Raw genomic sequence first — 26,314 nt, 5'->3', positions numbered from 1 at the left:
AGGAATAAATTTAACTGAGGAAGTCAAAAAACTATTCTGAAAACTAACAAAATTGATGAAAGAAACTGAAGACACAGATAAATGGAACAGTATCGCATGTTCATGGATTGGAAGGATTAATATTGTTAAAATGTCAGTACTTCCAAAGTGCCATATACATATTCAACGCAATCCCTACGGAGATTCTAGTGATTCTTTTTTCATAATTAGAAAAGACATTCTTAAAATTCATATGAAGCCACAAAAGACCCCAAATAACCAAAGAAATCCCAAAAAAGAAAAACTAATTAGGAGGCACCACACTCTGATTTCAAGGTGTATGATAAAGCTAGTTATCAAAAACCAACATAGTATTGGCAGGGAAACAGACAAAAAGACCAATGAACCAGAGTCCAGAGCCCAGAAATAAACAGCAGCACACTGGCTCGACTAGTATTTAACAAGGGTGCCAGGTAAACTCAACAGAGAAAAGACAGTTCTCAGGAAATGGCACCAAGCTACTTGGATATTCCTGTGTGAAAGAATGAAACTAGACCCATACCTCATCCCACTCACAAAAATTAACTTAAAATGGATTAAATACTTAAACATGAGGCCTTAGACTATGAAACTCCTGTAAGAAAATATAGGAATGATACTTCCTGACATGGGTCTTGGTGATTTTTGGATACGACACCTAAAACACAAGCAACAAAACCAAAAATACACAAGTGAGACTGCATCCCATGAAGAAGTATCTCCACAGCAAAAGAATCAGCAACAAAGCAAAAGAACAACCTACTGAATGAGAATAACTATTGGCAAACACTCTGATAAGATGTCAATATCCAAAATACATAAAGAACCCCTACAACTCAACAGCAAGAAGAGAAATAACCCAATTAAAAAGTAGGCAAGAAACTGAAGACCTTTCTCCAAAGATTTAGAAAAGGCCTACAGGTAAAAGACAAGAAGCTGAACATCACCGGTTACTGGGGAAGTGCAGATGAACACCATCATGAGACAGTAGGTACCGCAGGCTGTTAGAAGGTCATCAGGGAGTCAGGAGCTAGCACAGGGTGGCATGGATGTGAGGACAGGGATTCTTGCACATTGTTGGTGGGATTCTAAACTCTTATGGCCATTATGGAAAAAATATGATGGAGGATTCTTAAAATATTAATAGAACTACCGTATCACCCAGCAATTCCACTTCTGGGAACATATACAAAAGAAAAACACTAATTCCTAAATATTGGCACCACCCCATGTTAATAGCAGCATTATTTACAACAGACTATGCATGGAAAAAATGTAAATGTCCATCAATGGATGTATGGATGAAGAAGTTGTGGTGTATATATACAATAGAATACTAAACTGGTTTTTTAAAAAAGGAAATCCTAGCATTTGCAATAATGTGGATGGACCTTGAAGCCATTATACTAAGTGAACTATGTCAGACAAACACTAATAATATACGATCTCACTTTTCAGTGGAAGTAAAAAAACAAACTCACAGAAAAAGAGAACAGACTTGTGGTGACGAGACAAAGGACAGTGGCAGAGGAAACTGGGGAAGGTGGCCAGAAGTTACACACGTCCAGTCATAAGATAAATGAGTACCAGGGATGAAACGTACAACGTGAGGCCTACAGCTCACACTGCTGAACGATGGACAGGAGAGTATGCGAGGAAGTGGAGAGTGCTCACCACAGGAGGAACACTGTTTTCTTTATTCTTTTCTTTTTATTGTATCTATTAAAAATGGATGTTAGCTGAACATGTGCTAATCATTTCACAATATTTATCAGTAAGAAAATTAATAAATGAATAAATATTTATCAATAAAACCATCCTGCTGTACACCTTCAACAAATACAGTGATGTATGTCAATTATCTCATGAAAACTGGAAAACACGCACACACTGATGGAACCTAATTGAAAGCCCAAATATAAGCCTGTGCGCAGACAGTCAACTAATATTTGGCAAGGGACGAAAAATACTCAATGAAGAAAAAATATCTTCAATAAATGCCACTGGGAAAACTGGATGTTCACATGCAAAAGAATGCAAATGGAGCCCTATCTTACCCTACTTACAAAAAATTTATGTTCAGATGTACTGAAGACTTAAATTTAAGATGGGTAACCTTAAAAGTCCTGGAAGAAAATATTTGGAGAAAAATTTTTGATAGTGGTCTTGGCAATAACTTTTCAGATATGCCACTGAAAGCACAAGCTATTTAACTAAAAATAGACAAGAAGGACCACATCAAACTGTAGCTACCCAACAGCTAAGGAAACAGTCAATAAAATGAATAGGCAACCTATGGCATTTGAAAAATACTGGCAGACCACATACCTGATAACGGGTTAATATCCAAAATACAGGATTTCACATCAGTCAACAGCAAAAAAAATCTTAGTCATAAGGGGGCAAAAGCTCAAAAAGTCCTTTTTCCAAGAGAGATTTTGAATGACCGATGAATGCATGGAAAGATGTTCAACAGCGCTGCTCATCAGGGAAATGCCCATCCAAACCACTGTAAAATATCTCTTCCTATCTAACTGAATGGCTCCTATCAAAGAGAGGTAGATGGACTAGTAAGGATGAAAAGAAAATAAAAAGGAAGAAGGGAACCCATACAGTGTTTCAAAAACGTAAAAAGTTATAGTCACGCTAGAAATGTTATGAGGACTCTTCAGAAACTAAAAGCAGAACAGCCGTGCAAGCCAGCAATTCCACTTCTGGGTGTGTATCTGAAGGTAATGAAATCAGGATTGCAAATAAATGTATGGGTCCCCATTTTCACTACAGTGTTGTTTTAAACTAACCAAGACATGTTAAAAATTCAAGTGCCCATCAATAGATACATGAAATGAGATTATCTCCACACACACATGCACACATACAATGGGATCCTATTTAGTCATCAAGGAAGAAGTCAGCCATTTGCAACCACATAGATGAATCTTGAGATCTTCATGCTAAGCAGAGTAAGCCAGAGAGGTACAAATATGACATGCTCTCATGTATATGAGATTAAAAAAATAAAAACCTGAAGAAACAGAACAGACGGGTAGCTGCCAGGAGGAGCAGGGGGTGACAGGGAGGAGGAAGGGGGATATTAAAACTGTACCAACTCCCAAGTGTAAGAAGAATTAATTTCCAGGAACATAATGTTCAACAGGACCCTTTGAAATGGGCCAGAAAAAGACTTTTTACAAGTTACTACTCATAAAATTAACAGGGCAAGGGTCACCCAAACAGGCACTACAAAGACAAAATAACAAACTGTCAGGATGCATTTTACAGAGATGGGCAGTTAAGGAGGGAACAGCAGGCCTGCTTTCACTTGGCGCACCAGGAAATTAGTCCACAAACTGTCAAGGAAGCAGCTCAGGCTGTTAGTGCCAGTAGATAATTCTTTTTCTCCTTGTCTTCCTCCATCCAGGTCATGAAATTGCCCCCCTAACCCCCATCTACTCTTTCTCATAACTAGTCCCCGCTTCCCTGCACAGCTAAGACACCCTTTCTCATTGCTGCTCTATCTGTGCTCCCCAAATTGCAAGTCTTAAGACCCGAAATAAAGGCTTTTCTTTTTTCAGTTTTGTCTGCTTTTCTCAGTCCACAGTGGAGATTTCAGAATTGAAGATGGAATCTACCCTATTCTATGCCACGGAAATTCTAGAAGTACCACAAACCTAGGGTGAAGGATGCACATCGCTGCAGACAGGGGAGGTTAAAGTCAAAACACAAAATGAGGAAGACTGTTTCTACACCAACAAATGCCTGATTTTTCCCTTAAAATCATGGATCTGACATAATGTCCTACAAAGCAGAAGCTTCCAGGAGACATTCTGCAAACTAAGAAAACAAAAATTTTGAGGATTGATTCTGTGTTCTGGAATGAAGCCTTATCCTCACCCACAGAGACCAGGTTCCTGTAGTTCTCCTGCATCACGCTCCTGTACAAGGCCCGCTGGGCAGGCGCCAGGCATTCCCACTCGTCCTGCGAGAACCTGACTGCCACGTCCCCGAAGGTCAACAGTCCCTGAAATGTTGAAAAAAAAAAAAAGGAAAACAACCAAAGTTACCAACTGGCTAGGAACACAGGTCATAATCTGATCCAAAATAAAGAGAGAAAGCTAGGGAACTGGTCAGGACCTGGGGGAGTGACTGCATCGCTTTCAACCCAAGCACTGCTCTGTATACATTCCCTGAATGCTGAGGAAAGAGGATGAGGTAAATCCACAAAACCACTACAGACACTTTGATTGTATGGGAGATGAAATACATAACCGAGGAATCAATACAGGCACATATGTATATATTTTTATTAAGGTATCATTGATACACACTCTTATGAAGGTTTCACATGAAAAACATTGTGGTCACTACATTCACCTATATTACCAAGTCCCTCCCTTACCCCATCACAGTCACTGTCCATCAGTGTAGTAAGATGCCACAGAGTCCCTATTTGCCTTCTCTGTGCTACACTGTCTTCCCCATGATTCCCTGACACTATGTGTACTAATCATAATACCCCCCAATCCCCTTCTCCCCCCGCTCCCCATCCCTCCCCTTTGGTAACTGCTAGTCGCTTCTTGGAGTCTGTGATTCTGCTGCTGTTCTGTTCCTTCAGTTTTGCTTCATTGTTATACTCCACATATGAGTGAAATCATTCGGTGCTTGTCTTTCTCCGCCTGGCTTATGTCACTGAGCATAATACCCTCTAGCTCCGTCCATGTTGTTGCAAATGGTAGGACTTGTTTTCTTCTTATGGCTGAATACTACTTCATTGTGTATATGTACCACCTCTAATTTATCCATTCATCTACTGATGGACACTTAGGTTGCTTCCATATCTTGGCTATCGTAAATAGTGCTGCAATAAACATAGGGGTGCATAATCTTTTTGAATCTGAGATCTTTCTTTCTTTGGGTAAATTCCTAGCAGTGGAATTCCTGAATGAAAAGGTATTTCTATTTTTAGTTTTTTAAGGAACCTCCATATTCCGTTCCACAACGGTTGAACTAATTTATATTACCACAAGCAGTATAAGAGGGTTCCCTATTCTCTGCATCCTTGCCAGCATTTGTTGTTCCTAGTATTTTTGATGTTGACCACCCTAACTGGTGCGAGGTGATATCTCATTGTGGTTTTAATTTGCATTTTCCTGATGATTAGTGATGTGGAGCATCTTTTCATGTGTCTGTTGGCCATCTGAATTTCTTCTTTGGAGAACTGTCTGTTCATACCCTCTGCCCATTTTTTAATCGGGTTATTTGCTTTTTGGGTTTTGGGGCATGTGAGTTCTTTATATATTTTGGATGTTAACCCCTTGTCAGATATGTCATTTACAAATATATCCTCCCATACTGTAGGATGCCTTTCTGTTATGCTGATAGTATCCTTTGCTGTACAGAAGCTTTTAGCTTGATGTAGTCCCATTTGTTCATTTTTTATTTTGTTTCCCTTGCCTGAGGAGATGAGTTCAGTAAAAAGTTGCTCATATTTATATTCAAGAGATTTTTGCCTATGTTTTCTTCTAAGAGTTTTACGGTATCATGTCTTACGTTTAGGTCTTTGATCCATTTTGAGTTTACTTTTGTATATGGGGTTAGACAATAATCTAGTTTCATTCTCCTGCATGTAGCTGTCCAGTTTTGCCAACACCAGTTGTTGAAGAGGCTGTCATTTCCCCATTGTATATCCATGGCTAGTTTATCGTATATTAATTGACCATATATCTTGCATTTATATCTGGGCTCTCTATTCTGTTCCTTTGATGTATGAGTCTGTTCTTCTGTCAGTACCAAACTGTCTTGATTACTGTGGTTTTGTAGTAGTGCTTGAAGGCAGGGAGTGTAATCCCTCCAGCTTTACACTTCCTTCTCAGGATTGCTTTGGCTATGGGGTCTTCTGTGGTTCCATATGAATTTGAGAACTATTTCCTCTAGTTCACTGAAAAATGCCCTTGGTATTTCGATTGGGATTGCATTGAATCTGTACATTGCTTTAGGCAGGATGGCCATTTTGACAATACTATACTTCCTATCCATGAGCATGGGATGTATGCCCATTTATTGTTGTCTTCTTTAATTTCTCTCATGAGCATCTTGTAGTTTTCAGGGTATAGGTCTTTCACTTCCTTGGTTAGGTTTATTCCTAGAAATTTTATTCTTTTTGTTGCAATCGTGAATGGAACTGTTTTCCTGATTTCTCTTTCTCCTAGTTCATCAGTAGTATATAGGAATGCCACAGATTTCTGTGTATTAATTCTGTATCCTGCAGCTTTGCTGAATTCAAATATTAGTTCTAATAGTTTTGGGGTGGATTCTTTAGGGTTTTTAATGTACAATATCATGTCACCTGAAAACAGTGAGTTTAACTTCTTCCTTACCAATCTGGACGCCTTTTATTTCTTTGTGTTTTCTGATTGACAAGGCTAGGACCCCCAGAACTATGTTGAATAAAACTGGGAGACTGGGCATCCTTGTCTTGTTCCCGATCTTAAAGGAAAAGCTTTCAGTATAATGCTCGCTGTGGATTTGTCATATATGGCCTTTATTTTGTTGAGGTACTTGCCCTCTGTACCCATTTTGTTAAGAGTATTTATCATGAATGGATGTTGAATGTTGTTGAATACTTTTTCAGCATCTATGGAGATGATCATGTGGTTTTTGTCCATCTTTTTGTTGATGTGGTGGATGATGTTGATGGATTTTCGAATAGTATACCATCCTTGCATCACTGGAATAAATCCTACTTGATCATAATGGATCAACTTTTTGATGTATTTTTGAATTGTTTGCTAATATTTTGTTGAGTATTTTTGCATCTATGGTTCATCGGGAATATTGGTCTGTAATTTTTTCTTGTGGTATCTTTGTCTGGTTTTGTAGTAGAGTGATACTGGTCTCATAGAATGAGTTTGGGAGTATTCCTCTTTTATATTTTAGAAAACTTTAAGGAGGATGGGTATTAGGTCTTCACCAAATGTTTGATAAAGACCATCAGTGAAGCCATCTGGTCCAGGCATTTTGTTCTTAGGTAGTTTTTTATTACCCATTTAATTTTGTTGCTGGTAACTGATCTGTTCACATTTTCTGTTTCTTCCTGGGTCAGCCTTGGAAAGTTGTATTTTTCTAGAAAGTTGTCCATGTCTTCTAGGTTATTCACTTAGTTAGAATATAACTTTTCACAGCATTCTCTAATAATTCTTTGTATTTCTTTGGTGTCTTTAGTGATTTCCCTTTCTCATTTCCAATTCTGTTTATGTGTGTAGACTCTTTTTTTCTTAGTAAGTCAGGTTAGGGGTTTATCTATTTTGTTTATTTTCTCAAAGAACCGGCTCCTGCATTCATTTATTCTTTCTATTGTTTTATTCTTCGATTTTATTTATTTCTGCTCTAATCTTTATTATGTCCCTCCTTGTACTGACTTTGGGCCTCATTTGTTCTTCTTTTTCTAGTTTCATTAAGTGTGAGTTCAGACTGTTCATGTAGGATTGTTCTTCTTTCCTGAGGTAAGCCTGTATTACAGGCAGTAAACTTCCCCCTTAGCACAGCCTTGGCTGCACCCCACAGATTTTGCTGTGTTGAGTTATTGTTGTGATTTATCTCCATATATTGCTTGATCTCTGTTTTTATTTGGTCACTGATCCATTGATTATTTAGTAGCATCTCATTAAGCCTCCATGTGTTTGTGGGCTTTTTTCTTTTCTTTGAATAATTTATTTCTAGTCTCATATCTTTGTGGTCTGAGAAGTTGGTTGGTACAATTTCAATGTTTTTGAATTTACTGAGGATCTTTTTGTGGCCTAGTATATGATCTATTCTTGAAAATGTTCCATGTGCATTTGAGAATTATGTGTACCCTGCTGCTTTTGGGTGGAGAGTTCTGTAGATGTCTGTTAGGTCCATCTGTTCTAATGTGTTGTTCAGTGCTTCTGTCTCCTATTTTCTGTCTGGTTATCTGTCCTTTGGAGTGAGTGGTGTGTTGAAGTCGCCTAAAATGAATGCATTGCATTCCATTTCACCCTTTTTTTAGTATTTGTTTCACATATGTAGGTGCCCTTGTCTTGGGTGCATATTTACAATAGTTATATCCTCTTGTTGGACTGAACCCTTTATCATTATGCAATGACCTTGTCTCTTGCTACTTTCTTTGTTTTGAAGTCTATTTTGTCTAATACAAGTACTGCAACTCCTGATTCTTCTCCCTATTACTTGCATGAAATATATTTTTCCATCCCTTCACTTTTAGTCTGTGTATGTCTTCAGGTTTGAAGTGAGTTTCTTGTAGGCAGCATATAGACGGGTCTTGTTTTTTATCCATTCAGTGACTCTGTGTCTTTTGATTGGTGCGTTCAGTCCATTTACATTTAGGGTGATTATCGATAGGTATGTACTTATTGCCAATGTAGGCTTTAAATTCGTGGTTACAAAAGGGCCAAGGATAACTTTCTTACTATCGAAAGTCTAGTTTAACTCACTTTGTATGCCATGACAAACACAATCTAAAGGTTCTTTTTTTCCCCCTTTTCTTCCTCCTCCATTGTTTATATATTAGGTATTGTATTCTGTACTGTCTATGCCTTGACTGACTTTGGGGGTAGTTGATATGATTTTGCATCTGCTCAGCAATTAATTGGTCTACTGTGGTTTTATTTCCTCTGGTGACAGTGATTTAGCCTTAGCCATCTATAGCAGTCCCTCCAAAATACACTGCAGAGATTATTTGCAAGAGGTAAATTCTCTCAGCTTTTGCTTATCTGGAAATTGTTTAATCCCTGCTTCAAATTTAAATGATAACCTTGCTGGGTAGAGTATTTTTGGTTGAAGGCCCTGCTGTTTCACTGCGTTAAATATATCATGCCCCTCCCTTCTGTCCTGTCATGTTTTTTGTTGAGAAGTCTGATGATAGCCTGATGGGTTTTCCTTTGTATGTGATCTTTTTTCTCTCCCTGGCTATTTTTAATACTCTGTCCTTATCCTTGATCTTTGGCATTTTAATTATTATGTATCGGTATTTTCTTCCTTGGGTCCCTTGTGTTGCGAGATCTGTGTACTTCCATGGCCTGAGAGGCTATCTCCTTCCCCAAACTGGGGAAGGTTTCAGTAATTACCTCCTCAAAGACACTTTCTACCCCTGTTTCTCTCCTTTTCTTCTTCTGATACCCCCTATAATGTGAATATTGTTCCATTTGGATGGGTCACACAATTTTCTCAGTATTCTTTCATTCCTAGAGATCCTTTTTTTCTGTGTCTCGGCGTCTTTGTATTTCTGTTCCCTAATTTCTATTTCATTTACTGTCTCCTCTACTTCATCTAATTTGCTTTTAAATTCCTCCACTGTATGTTTCATTTCAGATATTGTATTCTTGAACATTTGTCTCTCATTCCTGAATTCTTTCCTGTGCTCTTGAGTATGTTTCTGTAGCACCATAAGCATGTTTATGATTTTCATTTTCAAATCTCTTTCAGGAAGATTGATGAGTTCAGTTTCCCTTGGCCCTCTTTCTGGTATTTGGGTTTCAACCAGGTTCCTTTGACGTTTCATATTTGTAGGTTGCACCTTCTAGTGCCCAGGACCTCTATTCTCTGGAGCTGCTCAGCCCCTGGAGTGATGATGGTGGCCACAGGTGATCGGCACTGGTGTCTACGGAGGGGAAAAGTTCTTTCCTGTTTACCGGCTGCAGGGTCTGTCCCCACTGCCAGGGCCAGTGGGACGAGCACAGAGAGAAGCCTGTATACTTTGCACTTATAGCTGCCATAGGCGGGGCCCTCTGGCTGGCCTGGAGCAATGGCAGGGGCAGCCTGTTTGCGAGCTGGTGCTGGCTGGAAGGCGCAGCAGGCTGCATATCATGGTTGGGAGCCTCACAGATATGCTGCCAGCCAGGAGGATGGAGCGCCTGCAGCTCCTGACACTTCCCAACGTGCTGGGCAGAGTGCACCTGAACAATTTTTTCCACCTGTCCTTTTTTCTGAGCAGCAAGCTCTGTGCCATCCATGCCCCTTTAGCAGCTCTCTCGCTGTTAGGAAGTCTCTCAGAGTGCCTGCCTTTCTTTTGTCCCAGAGCAGCCGGATGTGAATCCCTGTCCTCCACAAACAGCTGAAATCTCAGAATCACCAAGAATTCTGCCTGCCTTAGCTTTCCAACCCCACTAGTCTCCAGAGCACCATGCAATGTAGTTTCATGCTCCCTGAGCAAATCTCCAGGGCTGGGTGTTCAGCAGTCCTAGGCCTCCACCCCCTCCACACTCCATTTCTCTTCCTCCCTCCGGCAAGCTTGGGTGGGGGAAGGGCTTTGGTCCCTCCCGATCATGGCTTGGATACTTTACCCTTTTCCTTGAGGTCTGCTCGTTTCCCCAGGTGTAGACAGTCTGCCGCAGCCTACTTTCCTGTTGCTTTCAGAATTTTATTTATTTGCTATATTTTCATATTATACATGGTTTTCGGAGGCGGTTTCTGTCTCTCCTCTCACACCTCCATATTCTTTTTAATATTACTTTTTCTCATTTATGTGAATATTTTGGTAAACATCCTGTAAAGGGTAGAGTCTGGGCTTTAACCTAGGTGATCTAACCTAGAGTTTATTCAACAAGAATACACAGATCAGCATTGTAGACAACCTGAAAGGAGGCTCACAGCATTTCATAAACTGAGGAGAGTAGCAGAAACAAAAAAAAAACACAGACTTGATCTAGTAACTTCTACATTTTACACACACATCTGTATGTTAAATGTAACTACACACGTTAAAATTTACAGTTGAAAATTTTATTTTCAATTGCATTAGCCATTAATCATTTCTAGATGACGCTTTTTCTGTTTTTTAAATACACTATGGAAATCCAAACACATGATAAAAACTAAAATAAAAACTATTGTTTCGGAGTCTTCTATTTCCTTGAAATTTTCTGCTACATTTATTGCAGGTGCTGAGTTACATTTTAGAATTATAACACACTAAGATATATAGTAATTATTTCGTTCTTGCTTTATCTTTCTGAAGATGCAAAATGTTCTAAGGAGCAGCAGGTCTGTGGCGGGAGTGGGGAATGAAAGGCAAACCCACAGCCCAGGCTGCCTGACGGAACCCTCCATCTGCACAGCCCAGAGCCTCCGGGGGCACAGGAGACGCCCTGCACTGTACAGAGCAAACTACAAGCAATAGGAAACCTAGAAGACAAAGGAGTTTCTAGATAAATGAGGTGGTTCGTGAACATCTCTCAGCAAATCACCCAATATCCTGAAAGATAACTGGGAAATTACTAACAGGAGGATCTGGCACAGAGCCCCAGAGCCAAGTGGACAGACGTGAACATCTGACCATAATGGCAGATTAGCTGCCTGAGGCCCACAGGTCACACGGCCGCTGTGATACTGTGGGCAGAACAACAATAGTCAATCATTATCTGAATCCAATTATAAGAAAACAGCAGTAATGCATGGTTTATAAAAGATATTAAAATGTAACTAACATATGCAGATTATATCTCCAGAGCATGAAATCTTGTTTATTTGATAATCTGCAGATTTTTCTGAATTGATATTAGACTACTTTTAAACCCACAAGATCGATTCAATTCTGACAGCTATTCTGTGAAACTCAGCTAGAAAGCTACCTTTTCCACACATGCTGTTTCCCTCACTTCAGGAGGGAAAACAGACCCAAATCTACAGGCCAGACATATTTTCAGTATGACCACAATTAGTATGTCACAATTAATTGCATCACATGCCCAGAGTTAGAGAAAACTTTTCTAGTCTGGCAGTTGTAACTCAAATGCACTGATTCTGCACAGGACTATATGATCCAAATAGACTCATCCTCCTCTTTGTCACAAACACACACACATTGTAAGAAAAAAGTCAGGAATCCTAAAATTTAGTTTGTAATTCCTGTAAGGTAGTTGGACAAGCAGATTCATTTCAGAACCAGTCCTTCCTGAGACCTTAAAAATCCGGTTTCATGATCACATTGATTAAACACCAAACTGTCAGTGTCAATGACATGAAATCACATTAGGAGCCATCTCAATGGGTGTGAGGTGTGGGACCCCATCTGCCTTTTTATTACCTCAGCTCACACCTCTGCAATTATTCCTCCTTCCTGTGTGGCTTTGGTAATGGACTGAGTTCTCACCCGGGAGCATCACTTTTTTCCAACAGGATCACTGACCCAGACTCCTGACAGCCCTGTTCTCATCACAGACCCGCCTCTCCAGCAGAAATACAAAACAGCCCCTCCTCCCTGCTGACGCCCAGCTCCTGGGAAGGGCAGGCGCCCAGGGCGAATGCAGAGACAGGCCTCCGGGATCCTGTGACCTCACCGCCCCCCCCGGGGCTGCAACGCCCCTTCCCCTACAGCAGCTAAGGGAGCGCGGGCTTGGGGGGAACACCTTCTGAGAGCCTTTTTCGGTTGGTAATTACAAAGAAATTAACAGCCATCACAAGCTTCTAGGGAGCTTCTCCTGGGGCCCTCTGGAAGGTTTGTGACGCTTTCTCCATGACCCTGGAGGCAGACACTTCTCAAAGTGACCCGTGTGAGGACAGTTGTGGCGACCCTGCCACAAAGTGAGGACAGTGAGCGCTGAGCGGAGGGGCGGGAGCGCAGCAGGCGGGTCTCACGGCCCCTCCCAGAACCTCCAGCAGGGGGGGGCGCCAGGCCCAGCCCCGCTTATCTGAACACTGGGTTTTACAGGAAGTGGGAGGGCCGGGTTAGCAGGTTCAGATCAGCTCACTGCTCCAGCTCTGTGCAGGCTGACTCACAATGGAGACAAGAAAAGCCATGGACGGGCGGTGGAATTCTAACTATCACCTGACTGGCAAAAGTCATTCTCACCGAAGTACTGGTGTCATCTGCTTGGGGATTTCCCGAATGTGTCTTCTTTTTCCCTTTAGGCAAAGGGCGGGTATAAATCCACCTAGAAAGAATACCACTTCCATGTCTCCCTTCCTTTCAGCCACTCATATCTTACTAACCGCCTACTCTAACCAGCAGACACCTAAATCTCCTGAGCAGGGTTTTCAGAGAGATTCAAGAGGGAAGAACATGCTACCAATATTTTACAGTAGTTCAGTAGGCTGATTTACACAACCCAGCTTCACTTAAATTTGACTCATCTGCACAATTCAAACCGAACAGATGGGAGATATTTTGCAGGAAAGTAAACATAAGCAAATACTGACACCCCACCCATGACCAGAAGTAGGAACAGAACAGGGTCCACAGGGGGAAGAACACAAATAAAAGGATGAGGGTAAATTCTAAGATGCAGAATTTCCTCTACTTTTAATTGTAAGAGAAGCCAGTGCAATTTAATTCAGAAGCACAGAATGATGACCACAGACCTCAAAATCTATTTTTTTTCCCAGAAGTTTGAGCAATAAGCCCTGGTTGCAATTTCTGCTGAGCAAGGTCCAGGCATTCCCACGCCTCCTGAGAAAATTCTATGATCACAGCCTTCAAGGTGAGCAGTCCCTGAAATAAATAAGTTACTAAGTGGCCATCAGCAGAGGTCATAATCTTTCCTAAGGTTAAAAAATGTTAGGAGAAATGGGTCTGACAGAGATCAATCCCCAGCTTTATCCCATAAGACCATTCTCAGCACAGTAAAATGCCCTGAGTGTATGGATGCATTTCAGGGAATATGACCTATGACCCACAGACACACGGCAAACCTGTGTCTCCTCAAGATCAGTTACACATTACAGGTATCAACACAGGCACACGCAGTTTTGAGTGCTGTGTTTAGAGCCTACAGATTTACTTGTGTACAATAGGGAAAGTTTTGGTGAGTTAGAAATGTACTCACATTCCAATGTGAGTTAGAATTTCACTACGGGAAACTGGAGATCTTATTAACAAGCAGCTGTTAATTCAGGAGCTCTGGGCTGGAACCTGAGTGTGCATTTATATCAACACCTTAGCCCTGGGCCGCTGGTACATTTTTTAGTAACTCCAGGGAAAGAATCCTGGGAACACTTTGAAACAGTTTTCTGGCAATTTCAGATTGTAACATAATACCAAGAACGGAAACAATACCTGGTAAACATTTACTATTAAAACACATCAATCTAAGTGCTTTTCATATATTAATGCAAGAAGACGCACAAATATACGAAGAATATATTAAGAAAAAATTTTTTCACACAGGCAGTAAACGGCAGCAATGAGGTTTTAACCAGATTATCGGGCTCATCATCAGACTCACCCACGTCCCTCCCAGGTTACACTACGTACAGCCATCTACGGTGTCATCTCTCCTCCAGGAGTAATGCCTCTAGCTAAATTCTTTTCACAAAGTTGTTCGGTGGAGGTCAAAGATTCTTCCCGAGACCTTTGTGCCCTGATGCTTTTGCAACTGAAAATAATCTGCATGTCCCAATGGCTCATATTGCGGTGACCGACCCTTGGTCCCTACACAGCTAAGCTTGAGTTGCATTTTTTAAAGAGGTTACTCCTCGTTTTTTAGCTTTAAGTGATTAACTCATTAACTTTGGATCTTTTTCAGTGGGCTTTCCTGACTTTATTCTTTTTCCACCCGCTCATACCTATTTTCCTCCTAACACTCTAGCTAAATTCCTTTCACCCAGTTCTGGGGTGGGAGGTCAAAGATTCTTCCTGCGTCTTTTGTGCCTGATGGTTTTGCAACTGAAATTATCTGCATGTCCCAATGGCACATCTTGCGGTGGCCGACCCTCAGTCCCTACACAGCTAAGCCTGAGATCCATTTTTTAAAGAGGTTTCAAATCAAATGAGCACACATGGAAGACAGGACGGCAGAAGCAGAGAAGGAACCGAGCGCCAGTTCTAAACGCAGAACAGCTCAGGGGGAAACGCGGGCCCAGCCCCGGCCGGACGCACCCTCACCTGGGCGGCCGCCATCTCCGCCTCGGCCTCGGGCTGCTCGGGCTCCTCCCCCACCGGGCGCTGTGCGGAGACGGCTCACGGCCCCGGAGAAGATGCGCGGACAGCCGGCGGCAGGGCCTCCCCCGGCTCTCAGAACGGACGCGGGGACGCGGGGCTCAGGGACCGTGGGCACCGGCTCCGCCCCGCAGGGGGCTGGGACTGCGCACAGGCTCGGCACCCGGCGGGGGCCCGCGGGGACAAACGAGCTCACCGGGCGCGCGGAAGGGGAGCCCCGGGAAGAGGCCCCACGGCCGCACCGCCCCCACTGCGGGACACGCGCCTCCCGCCGCCCGGAAGCAGAAGCGGGACCCGCCCTCCCCGCGGGACGTAGCAGCCGCGCAGGCGCAGCAGGGCCGGCGTCTCTCCGCGCACCAGCGGCCACGGAAGCGGCCTGGGGCTCCGCCCCCTGAGGTTTAAGGGAGGGCGGGGCGCCGGGGAGGCTCAGGTCCATCAGTGACCGGCGCTGTCCAGGGTCCGGGGTGTGTAGCGGTGACCCTAGGGGGTCTGACACTGCCCGCCCGGGCGTTAAACCCCAGGCAACCAAGGTGTGTCGGTGTCAGCTGGACTCTCCGACTCCTTTGCTTTTAACCCTTTGCATCCTGTGTTGACACCCTCACCAATTCCTAACCTCTTGAACCTTTGTTCCGTCCTGGGTACCCCTCCTACTCGGACCTTCCCTGTCTTCTCCTCCTCTTACATAAGCGGGCGATTAACAGGAGAAAAGAAAACAGATGCTTATTAACACAGAAACATCCGATGATATGGGAGAGACCCAGGCAAACTGAGTACTTCCCTGAACCTATCTCTGCTATGAGGTCACTTCCTGCTGCAGGCCCCCCTCTCTAAATGATTTTAGGCAGTGTAGGGGAGGAAGTTTTTCCTCTACCTTGCAAGTTTCTTTGAGCTGTTTTAAGAGTCAAACTGACACGAGACAAATTAAGAGGAGATAAAAAGCCAATGTTTAATTACACACATTGAGGCCCAATAATGAAACTGAATCCCAAGGAAATGACCCACGCAGGCAGCTTATATACATCTTAGAAAAAGGCACAATAAATCTGAGAGAGATTGACATGGCAAAGAAATTTGGGAGCTTAGATTAGTAAGCAATTCTAATCGGCATTTGGTGTGGTGTAGTACATTAGTAAACAAGTAATAAGATAGGTTTAAGAAGACTTCTCAGCTCTGAATTTCTGTCTCTGGTGATCAGGATCCTTCTACCCTCCTGGTACAGGGAGGGTATATTTCCTGTGGGAGATTTATTTCCTGGTTTCAGGGGAACAGGAGGGTCAGAGAGTTCTTCTTGCACCTGCTTTTTCTCTGTTAGCTTTAATACAAAGACATCAATACCCCAAAGTGGCACATTAGGGGGCAGTCTGCCCTTGACCCCTAAGGCAAGTAAGTAAAAATACGTTTTCTGAACCAGCTCAAAACAACCCACCTGTAAAGTAACATGTCTTGGGGGCATTTATTCTGCTCCCTATCAAATGAATAAAGAAAGTGCAATAGTACATAACCCAGCCTTAAAAAACAAGGAAATCCTTCCATTTGAGACAATGAGGATGAATGGAACATGCTCAGTGATATAAGCTGATGCTGTATGAAATCACACATGTGTGGGTCTAAAAAAGTTGAACTCATAAAGATGAAGATTAGAGTGCTGGGTGCCACTGGCTGTGGGTGGGGGAAACGGAGACAAGTGGGTCAAATGTTGAAAAGGTTACTTACGGAGGATGAATAAATTCTGGAGATCTAATGTACAGCATGGTAACTAGTTAATGAGTGTATCGGACACTTGACATTTCAGACAGTGTATCTTAAGAGTTCTCAGTATTAAAGGCCCTAACAAACCTTAATTCAATTCATTTAAAAATAAGCTAAGAAGTCAAACCTCTTCCATGCTCTCTTCTGGGGTCTTACAAAACACTAATCAGACATCTCTGAGTTTCAGGAATCCACCCAGGATGCCTGGAAACCACAGAAAAGTGGCAGTTTTGAAGCACAGTTTCCTAGACGCCAGCAATCTGCCCTCAGGCTGGTGCAGACACTGATTAACTGTCAGTTCTGCCTGTAGCCCCTCCTGTTCCCATGAAGTTCCCCTTCCAAACGTTCTCCCTCTGAACAGTGCTGCATAGGTGTTCCTGGGAGGCTGGTCCCCGTCAGCTCGGTGGCCGGCTTCCTGAGTAAAGCCGACTTTCTTTGCACCAATACTTGTCTCTTGATCTTGCATCTCCAGAGTCAAGGAACTAAATTTGGGTTTGGAAGTGGGCCACTGTCCAGTGTAAGTTGCCATCCATAGATGATTCTGTTTCTATGGGAATTGTTTGCCTTCCTTGTTATCTGTGGTGCATGCTGCAGCTCACTAAATCTAAAGTGAGATCTGTTTCTTGTTATCTCTACCCCCTCATTGCCTGGTGCCAGGGACGACTTGCCCCAGCGACCTGGGGGCAATTACATTCCTGGAGTAAAGCATGTTAATCATTGTGTCTAGAAACTTGTTAACCCACTCAGGAACGTGATGCCTGATCAATAAATATGAGAGGTGCCTTTCCGGCACCGCTCTTGAGCTGGTGTGCCTCGAGTCCCCTGGCTGGCCCACTCAGGTCTTCGTTATCTCATCGCGTCGCCTCCTTTGTCTGCGGGTCGGAGACGGGGAAGAGGCCAACGGTCCAGTAACATCATCATTAAAAAAATCTGAACCATGTGAGATGACCCATTAATTAGCTTGACCATGGCAGTCATTTCACCATGTACATGCATGTTTCCTTTGTAAACCTTGAGCAACTACTGGATCTGCAGAACAGACAGCAGGGTGCTGGATGGGCTGAGCTCAATGACAAAGACAAATTAAGTCACCAAAACAAACAGCTCTGTGGTCCCGTATATCTGCTTTTGGGCTTCAGCAACATTTGCCTCAATAATGACTGAGATGTGGGAGGAGCAGCCAAACAAACCTCTTACCGCCTCTTTTTGTTCAGTGATGGGAGGATGCAGGGGAGGAGGGGCCCTGCCCCTGGACACAGCCATAGAGGCGGGTGGGTGTGGGTAAGGCTGCGGCAAGAGACGACATGGAGCTTCTGCTCTCCATGTCTCTGTGCTGGTCACAGGTGTGTCTTCCTAACTTTGCCAAGCAGAAAAACTGCCATGCTGTTTGAGTTCCCTTTACCTAAATTAACCAGCAACTTAATGTAAACAGTTTTCTGGTGCAATTATCTTAGAAACTATTTTATTCTTAACAGCTGTGGGGACCTAGGATCAACATCCCCAAGATGTGTCACCATGGCATGTTGATTACTCTGAATTAAAGAGACTGAAGAAGTGGCCAGTACAAGAAGGACACTCTGACACACCTGTGTCCTCAGGAAAATAGGAAATAGGTCTCCTGTGCACCTGGAGGAAGACAGACACCCTTAGCACCAGATGCAGGGAATTCAGTCTGAGAAGGCTGCATAAACAAGCCTTGTCCCGTTTTTACTAATTTACAACCCCTGCCCAAGAAGTGTGTAAATGAAGGACAGGATATGGAAACATACAGTGGTGCTCACCACGACAAGGATGGAGTGGGCAGCTCTGCACTCGGGCCACGCAGGTGAGACCCTGCCCTGTGAACGTGCTGTCACCACCCCAGACAGAGGAAGGGGGACCGTTATTGTGGAAAGGGGATCATTCTGGGATTCATCGCCCCGAGAGAGGTTGGGAGACGGGACTAGGGCAGCAGAGGAAGCACGGGCAGGAGGGGACCCCTGGGGACAAACGGTGCAAATCACAAAAAGAACTACGCCTTGGACCCGCCACAGGGGGCAGAGAGCTTCCACGCAGAGCCCCGGACCTCACTGCCGACTCCCGAGATTTAACTTCAAAAAGTTCGCAAGATTCAGCAGCTTCGTCTGGCTCGTGTGTCAGGTGACCACGCAAGGTATGAGGTGTCCTCACTAGTCATCAAACTCAGAGCTGACGCACATGCAGGAATATTTACCAACAGCTTGAGCCGAGGTTCCCAGAGAAAGTTCCCAAAGCGATGCTCCCGTGAACCGGCTGCAGGACTGTAACTTTCCCACACCGAGAGCTGATAAAAACCTGGTGTGAAGAGCAGAGGGGGGCTTAGGGAGTTTCAGGATGAGACTTTCTGGGTCATAGGGGAGGAGAGGAGATGGCTAGGGAGTCTTTTTAATCAAGTTATAAACAGGAAATTAAAGGAGCAGGGCCGAGGGTTCAACATGCCTCCCCGGCATTTGGGGGGAACGACAGTAGCTGAGCGCATCTGTGAGTCGGCACCGTGCAGAACAGGCAGTACTCATTTTTATTTTTGTTTTTGATGTGATTAAGGGTACAGTTACTCCTTCCACAAGAAACATGGGAAATCTTACACACACTTGAAAAGGCACGGGTAGTTGGGAAGCACAGCAATTAAGGCAGAGAAGTAGTGAGCAACCTGCGGGGATTATGCAAAACAGCCGGACAAACTTGGATGATGGAGGAGAACACGGTAAACACAGGGCGGTGCTCACGGGCCGAGGACGGTTTGGGAGCTCTCGTCCCGGGGAGGATGTGGGGCAGGCACCTGTCCTGTGGACGTGCTGGACGCTCTGCTGGTGCCTGTGCAGGAGGAAGACCACTGAGCTGCTGGCCCAGAGCATGAGCCCCACACGGATGGACTTCAGCAATGCGAATAGTAAGTTTAAGACTTCCTGAGGAAACGAAGCCAGACAGTGTCCAAAACCACTTTTCTTTCTGATGTTTGTATGTTTTCTGCCTGCCACTCACATTCACTGGGAAAATGAGATTTTCCACCAAGTGCAAGATCTAACATAGAATATGGTTTTTCCTCATGGGACATTGACTGTGAGAAAAGTATGAAACACATGTGTTTATAAATACTAGTATCTTAAATTTAACAAATTAAGATCTACAACCATTATATAAAGTGCCTGCTTAATTTTACTGTGGATATGTGTTTATGTAACGGGAGTTATTTCAATATGGTTTCTTCATGCTTTGCCCCCTGCCCGCATCTGCAGTGTGACTGGCCTGCGATTGTTAAGATCCCACTGAGAACGAGGGCATCACGGTGGGTGTGACACGGTGAGAAACACACAATTTCTAATTTCGGATGAGGTGAGAGCACCGTGCATTTCTTCCAGCACGAGCACAGAAGCACCTGGACACACAGGCTCACAACTCAAGGGCACAAAGGGGCTGACAGTGGGGAACGTGCCCTGAGGAAGGCAGAGGAGCTCACTGGCCACCAAGTGGATTAGCAAAATGAGAAAAATAAGTGTGAATGGTGGGGGAGAGGGGAAAAAAGATAGAAAGGCATCAGCAGGGCCAGGACGGTGCGGGCGGCTCTGGTCTCAGGGGGGCTCTTGGGGAGCCCGTTCCTATGAATGTGCAGGACCCGCTGCGGGTGCCTGAGCTGGAGGGAAACCACGGAGCCGCCGGCCCAGAGCGTGAGCCCCAAACACGGGACATCAGGGGCAGACACGGACACTGCACACAGTAGGTATGTGCCTTTGTTGTAAAACAGAGATGAACATAGTTTAAATCACACGCAGAGGCACTGTGAGGTCCCCCAGCACGTGGAGCCCCTGGCACAGGGTGGCGGAGGGGCCGGTGGGCTTCAGGACCTTCACTCTAAGCTCTGCCCACCCGGAGCCCCTGGGGCTGATGCTCATGGCCTGGAAGACACTCAAGGGACAGGTGGTTAGCGGACATGCCCCAGAACACTCTGTGAACACAAAAAAGTTTGCATCCAAAGTCACTGAGAAAACATCTCACCCAAAGCTGCCATGGTCTCTGGGGCTCCTCTTGGTAGAATGACCAGGGAGTTGGCTATAGTTAGTACCTGAGAACCAGACCTGCAGGACGTGCCCCGCCTCCGCTGAAGTACAGGGACATGTAATGATGTGAGCGAGAAATTATCCATAATCCCAGTGATATTCCGGACCAGGAAGATTATTGCAATATTCAAATTCACAGAGGCCTTTCAGTAGTTTCCAGGGCTCAATATTTATACTTGCATGGATTCTGCATGGAGACGTGTGTGGGTTACAATTTTCAGTTAGAATTAAATTGACAAATCTGCATGTACTATTAGTTCTCCTGATAGGCTTGTTTCTAATATGTATTTTTCTTTTGTTAAGAGATTAGGAGATTTTCCAAGTGTGATGTATTTCTTTACATAAAATTTAAAATGGTTGGGTCACTTGTTAATGCTTTACTGATAACATACTTAATATTTACAACTCTCTGAGTTAACATTATTCTCCTTTTATGGTGTTGCTCCGGGAGAAGGGGGTTCCCCACCGCAGGCCCGTTCCCTGTGAATTCCCAGAGACCACTAAAGGCAAGGGCAAGCAGCTGGGGGTTTTAAAGGGGCTCATCCATGTTCATTCCCGTAGTGGTCACCCAGCCGTGTGCAGGCGGCGAGCCCCAACACGTTCCCCAGGGCACCTACAGGCTCTGCCCCTCAGCGCCGCCCCCCCGGCTGCTTCCCAGCAGGGGCTCAACCCTTCCCCCGACCGGCCCAGGCCTGCGGGGCTCCCGCTGCCGCCCCCTCCCCCAGCCCCTCTGCTCTCCACTTCCGGGCACCCCGCCCAGGGAGGGGTTCTGAGAGCAGCCTCGATGGTGAAGGGTGGGAGAGCGGCTGTTTCCTCCCCGCCCCTCCCCAAGGCTGGTACCCTTGTTGACTGGCCAGGGGCTCGGTCCCAGTAAACATCCCATCGATATGAAAATAGTCTCTTTCCGGTCTATAATGGGTGGTATTAAAGCCAGGTGAGCAATCCCGGCATAGATATCCATTTTGTCTAGTACAGCCAGGTAGAATTATGCTGAAAAGGCTTAAAGGTTCAAATAAATGACAATAGAGTCAGGTCTGAACCCAAGCAGCCTGGTTGCAGTGACACTGCTATTTACTATTGTGTTTTCTCATATCTTGTGTTCTGTAAATAATCCAAATACACGTTGTCATATTTTAAACTTGTACCTTTTGCTTAATTGTGCTAATTATGTTTTATTATTTAGTCTTTTGACTAATATCACTTATGAATGACTATTCAAGAATCTTCATAAAATGCAGGTGCACTAAATAATTCCCCATCATGAAACCGAGTGACAGGTATTGAGTCAATATGGGGATGGCAACAAAATGAGTAGCATTTATTTTTCTGTTGATATCAACTATGCAAATTATTAGATAAAATGGGATTTTTTCCCCATAAGCAAACATAACAAAATATTTTTGAGTATTTTGTCTAAATTAGTCTTTATGTAATAAACTATAAAATAAGTATGCAAAATGGAACTTGAGACATAAAATCTTGTGCACTGAATACATTCAAACAGGGGAAACACAAGGATGAACCTGAAAATGACATTAGGTCATTGTAAATCCATTGGAAATGTCAGAAGGCACTTTTGAGGCGGAAAACTGCTAAGGCCTTAGCTGACTGCTACCTGCGCCCTTCAGGTTACGGCGCCTTCCCTGACTGTGTGAAGGACAATCGTCCCTTCTTGATCATCAGACTGTGAGCATTTCCAGAAGGGACATAATCAGCACCTCCATCAAACACATCAAACCTAAGTAACAGAGGAGCAATTATAGCTCAGCAAATGTGACTTGATGCTGTTGTTTATACAGGGCTGAGCGATGCAGCGAGGGCCAACATACTCACTCTCCTGTGCATGCGACTTTCACTGAAGTAACTACAGTAAAAATCGTGGAAATTTCTCTGTGATTTCTACAGACTAGAAGTACAGTCTTAAGGATCATAAAGACCATACTCCATTAATGCTCAGATCAAATGCCAGTAGTTGTAATCAGTGAGGATTATATCAAAATTCATTAGACATGATTAGAAATCAGTGTAGCGTCTCAGACCTCCCGTCTCTGTCCACAAGGTCAGCCTAGACCTCATGAATGGTTCCTTCCTGAGTGGGGAATGTCACCAAACCAATTTCTGCCCCAGAAAAATCCCTTTCCTAGACAGAAGCATTTATGCAGACCCTGGTATGGCTTAGTCCTGTGCATAATCTGTGTCTCAGATTGAAATAGAAAAATACTGAATTCTTTCTGCTGCCAGGATGATGGGCCTAGTGTGACATTCATGAGCCCCTGTTTGTGTGGGAGGAAGGCACCAGACCCCATGATATGGGTGTGTGACTCAGTGACCTCAGTTTTCCACAGAAGTGCAATTATTACTTCACCTGTATGTTCAGTGACGGTGCCTGAGTGTCACTCAAGTTCAACTTTTAGAGATGAAAAGCACAATTCCTGAGATGAAGAGTACTCTAGATGAGATCAATGGCTAATTTGACACTGCAAGACAACAAAATTAGCCACTTGAAAGCACGGCAGAAAAACTATGTAAAACAAAACTCAGAGACAAAATAATCCACAATAACAAAAAGAACAGCAATGAAATATTGGAAAACTACTATATGGATAACTGGATTCCATAAAAGAGACAGCAGGGTGAGGGGGACACTAAAATATATCTGAAGAAATAGAGGCAGAAAGCATTATGAACCTAATGTAAAGTATAAAATCCACAGATTTAAGAATTTCAACAAGCATAAGAAACAAGATCAGTTTACACTATTACAATAAAAAATATTTTTAAGGAGAAAAATCTAAAAGCCAGCCAAAGAAAGTACTTGTTCCATACAGAAGAACAATGATGAGGACGGGGTGCCCCAAGTTAACGCTGGAAATAACGCAAGTGAGAAACAGTGAAGCCATGGCCCTAAAGGACTAAAAGAATGTAACTATATACACAGAGTTCCGTGCCCAGCTCCTTAGGGATCCCAGACCAGATTTCAGTGTGTTTCAGGGGACGGAGTGCAAGGTTCCCCCATGCACAAAGGGAAGAAATTCCCTGACACCCAAGGATGCCCAAGAATCCAGCCCAATTCTCATACTTTATGCCCAGAGACGGCACCTAATTCCCCAAGTGAAGGGCTCTTTTCTACAAGACTTCCCTCCACCCCACATGCCAGATGCAGGTCGCAGGCCCCAGGCAGTTACCTGTGCTTCTGACCCAACGAGCTGTAGATGACAGGTTCCCATTAGCTCCTCTTCAGGTCTGATTCACTTGCTAGAGGCGCTCACAGAACTCAGGAAAACACATGTACCAGTTCAGTCAAGGACACTGAAAGGATACAGGTTAATAGCCAGATGAAGAGATGCGTAGGGTGAGGTCCCAGATAAAGGAGCTTCTGTCCTTGGGGAGCTTGGGGCCCGGCTCCCTGGTGGATGTGTCCTTGTTCCCCAAGCCTGGTAGCTCCCTGAGTAGGGAAAAAGGGGAAAACGGCCAAAATGGGGTCTCATGCATTTTTCTGAGGACTTCATTTACACAGTCATCACTGACTAAGCTGTTGGCCACTGGGTGGCTCAACCTGCCCTCTCCCCTCCCAGGGGTTCAGGAGGGGCGAGAGCTCTCACCCTCTAGCCACAGGGCTGGCCCCCTGGCGACCAGCCCCTGCACTTGGTCGGGGACCAAAAGTTTCATGAACATGACAAGACGCCCATTTCATCTCTGTGGTTCTGGAGCGTTTTCAGGAACCGGGGACAAAGACCAAATATGTCAGAGAAATGCATTTTGGTCATTGAAAGACCAAGTGTTTGGCCCCATACTTTAAAGCAAGACATGAGACTGACCCATAATTCCTGTGACAGTTGTCACTGCATGCTTCTTCCTGGTGTGAAGGCAAACACATCTTTCTCTTGCCATCCTAATACTGAGCAATACTTGAATTCATTAAATCCAGCTTGTCATGGGGCAGTGTGGAGAAAATAGAAATTTCGGACCAGGATTCCTGCCCGGCTTTAATAGCACCCACTGTACATGTATATAAACTGGTCTGCACATCTATGTCAGTCACGGGGGTACCAGACCTGGGAAGGGGAGGAGAGGAGTCCCCCATTGTCTCCTCCCCTTGGTTCCTGGTATATAATTGGCCTGGCATCCACCAGTCACCAGGGACAAGCCCACAGAGCTCCTCCTCAGGCTGGGGGCAGGGAGGCAGGGAGCCAGGATTGCAAGCTGAGAGCAATGTGAGCACCTGGCAGAGAGCTTGGAGAAGGGAAGCCTGGTGGGCTGGCGGAGGGAAGCCATGGAGCCCCAGGGCCAGGAGAGGAGTAAGCCCTTGCTGGGGAGCCAGACGGAGCAGCAACAGAGTTATGAGGGCCTGAGACCACCTGCTATGTGAGGAAGTGTGGTATCCCTTTCAAACCCTCCATCTTCTTGCCCTTGCCTTTATTTGGTCTCAGCAATTTCATAGGGAACTTGCCTCCGGTGGGGAACCCCCTCCTCCTCAAGCAACATTATTGCCATCGTTGGCAGGATGTGTTGAGACTGAAGAACTGACCCAATGGCAGGGATGCTTCAGTGGCCGCCCCTAGGAAGCCCCCCATGGTGATCTGACTTTGGGTGGCTCACCTCCAGGAGCACTGGGCCCCTTCCAAGGGCTGGGAGCTGGTCACGATGCCTGAGGCACTGCAGCTGGTGTCAGCAAAATAGGGGCTCCTTGGGGGAACTGTGGGCTGCATGTTCCTCACAGCTTTGGGAAGTGTTACCGTGGGGACAGACACACATCTGCAGGAAGTGGTGGAACTGGAATGAGAGTTATGAGATGCTATGAGGAAGGGAGGAAAGTTGGCAAAGACGGAGATATTGCTTCTGGATGATGTGCCAGGGCCATGGGAAGGGGAGCAGGAGAACACAGGCTGGGAGCGGCCTTGGGGGAGGTGAAGGAAGTGGTGGTGACCTCAGCTCCAGAAATGGTACAAGGGAGGTCAGAGGAGCTGGGGAGGGATGAGGGTGGGGCTGTTATCAGTTCCACTGGAAACACCAGCCCCTCCCTTACTGAAAGCCTGCCCAGTTGTAGTTAAAAAGTAGACACAACAACAGCGGTTCCTCAGGTAGAGATGCAGCCCCATCCACAGGCTGTAGAGCACCCCATCCTCCACCTCTATACACAGGCTGAGGTCATGGATTTGAAGAGAAGTCCTCAGAGCCTATGTCAGCGTGGCTTTTGTGCCTTTGGCACCTAAAGGTGGAAGGAATTATCATGTCTGAGTCAGAAATGGTGAAGCTGGCTTTCCTGATGACCCATCCTGCCCTCCAGCAGAGATCAGAACATGCTTAGCAGACCCTGGGGAACCACTCCCTCCTTGATTCATTGTGGCTGCTCTTCGTGCAGTATGGCCTAACGGTGATTTGATGTCTTTCCCTGCTAGATGGTAAATGTATGTTGACTCCAACAGGTGTTTTGGGAGTTTTACATGAAGAATGATTTTTATAACCCAGAACATCATGCCCTGGATGAGGAGCTGCTTACAGTGGGGATGAGGAATCTGGTACTTCAAACAGCTCCCCCTCCTTCTGAGTCCCTCATGGCTAT

General features: G+C 44.7%; 2 protein-coding genes across 2 annotated transcripts in view; both read right to left on the bottom strand.

Annotated features, from left to right (window-relative positions):
- The window catches only part of LOC118910019 (zinc finger protein 345-like), a 59,556-nt gene extending 44,356 nt beyond the window's left edge, over nucleotides 1-15,200 (bottom strand). The window contains exon 1 of the mRNA XM_057496389.1: nucleotides 15,075-15,200. The gene's annotated coding sequence lies outside the window, so the exon portion shown is untranslated. The remainder of the gene's footprint in view (nucleotides 1-15,074) is intronic.
- The window catches only part of LOC118909819 (zinc finger protein 345-like), a 33,650-nt gene extending 18,084 nt beyond the window's left edge, over nucleotides 1-15,566 (bottom strand). The window contains exons 1-2 of the mRNA XM_057496385.1: nucleotides 15,126-15,566; nucleotides 3,913-4,039 (exon numbers count right to left, since the gene is read on the bottom strand). Coding sequence (XP_057352368.1) covers nucleotides 3,913-4,039; nucleotides 15,126-15,365 — 367 coding nt within the window. The 5' untranslated portion in view covers nucleotides 15,366-15,566. The remainder of the gene's footprint in view (nucleotides 1-3,912; nucleotides 4,040-15,125) is intronic.
- Between the last annotated feature and the right edge of the window lie 10,748 nt (nucleotides 15,567-26,314).

This window comes from Manis pentadactyla (assembly GCF_030020395.1).
Source record: "Manis pentadactyla isolate mManPen7 chromosome 15 unlocalized genomic scaffold, mManPen7.hap1 SUPER_15_unloc_1, whole genome shotgun sequence".
Lineage (NCBI taxonomy): Eukaryota > Metazoa > Chordata > Mammalia > Pholidota > Manidae > Manis > Manis pentadactyla.
The sequence above is the reverse complement of the archived record's forward strand: the minus strand, read 5'-3'. Positions and strand labels throughout refer to the sequence as shown.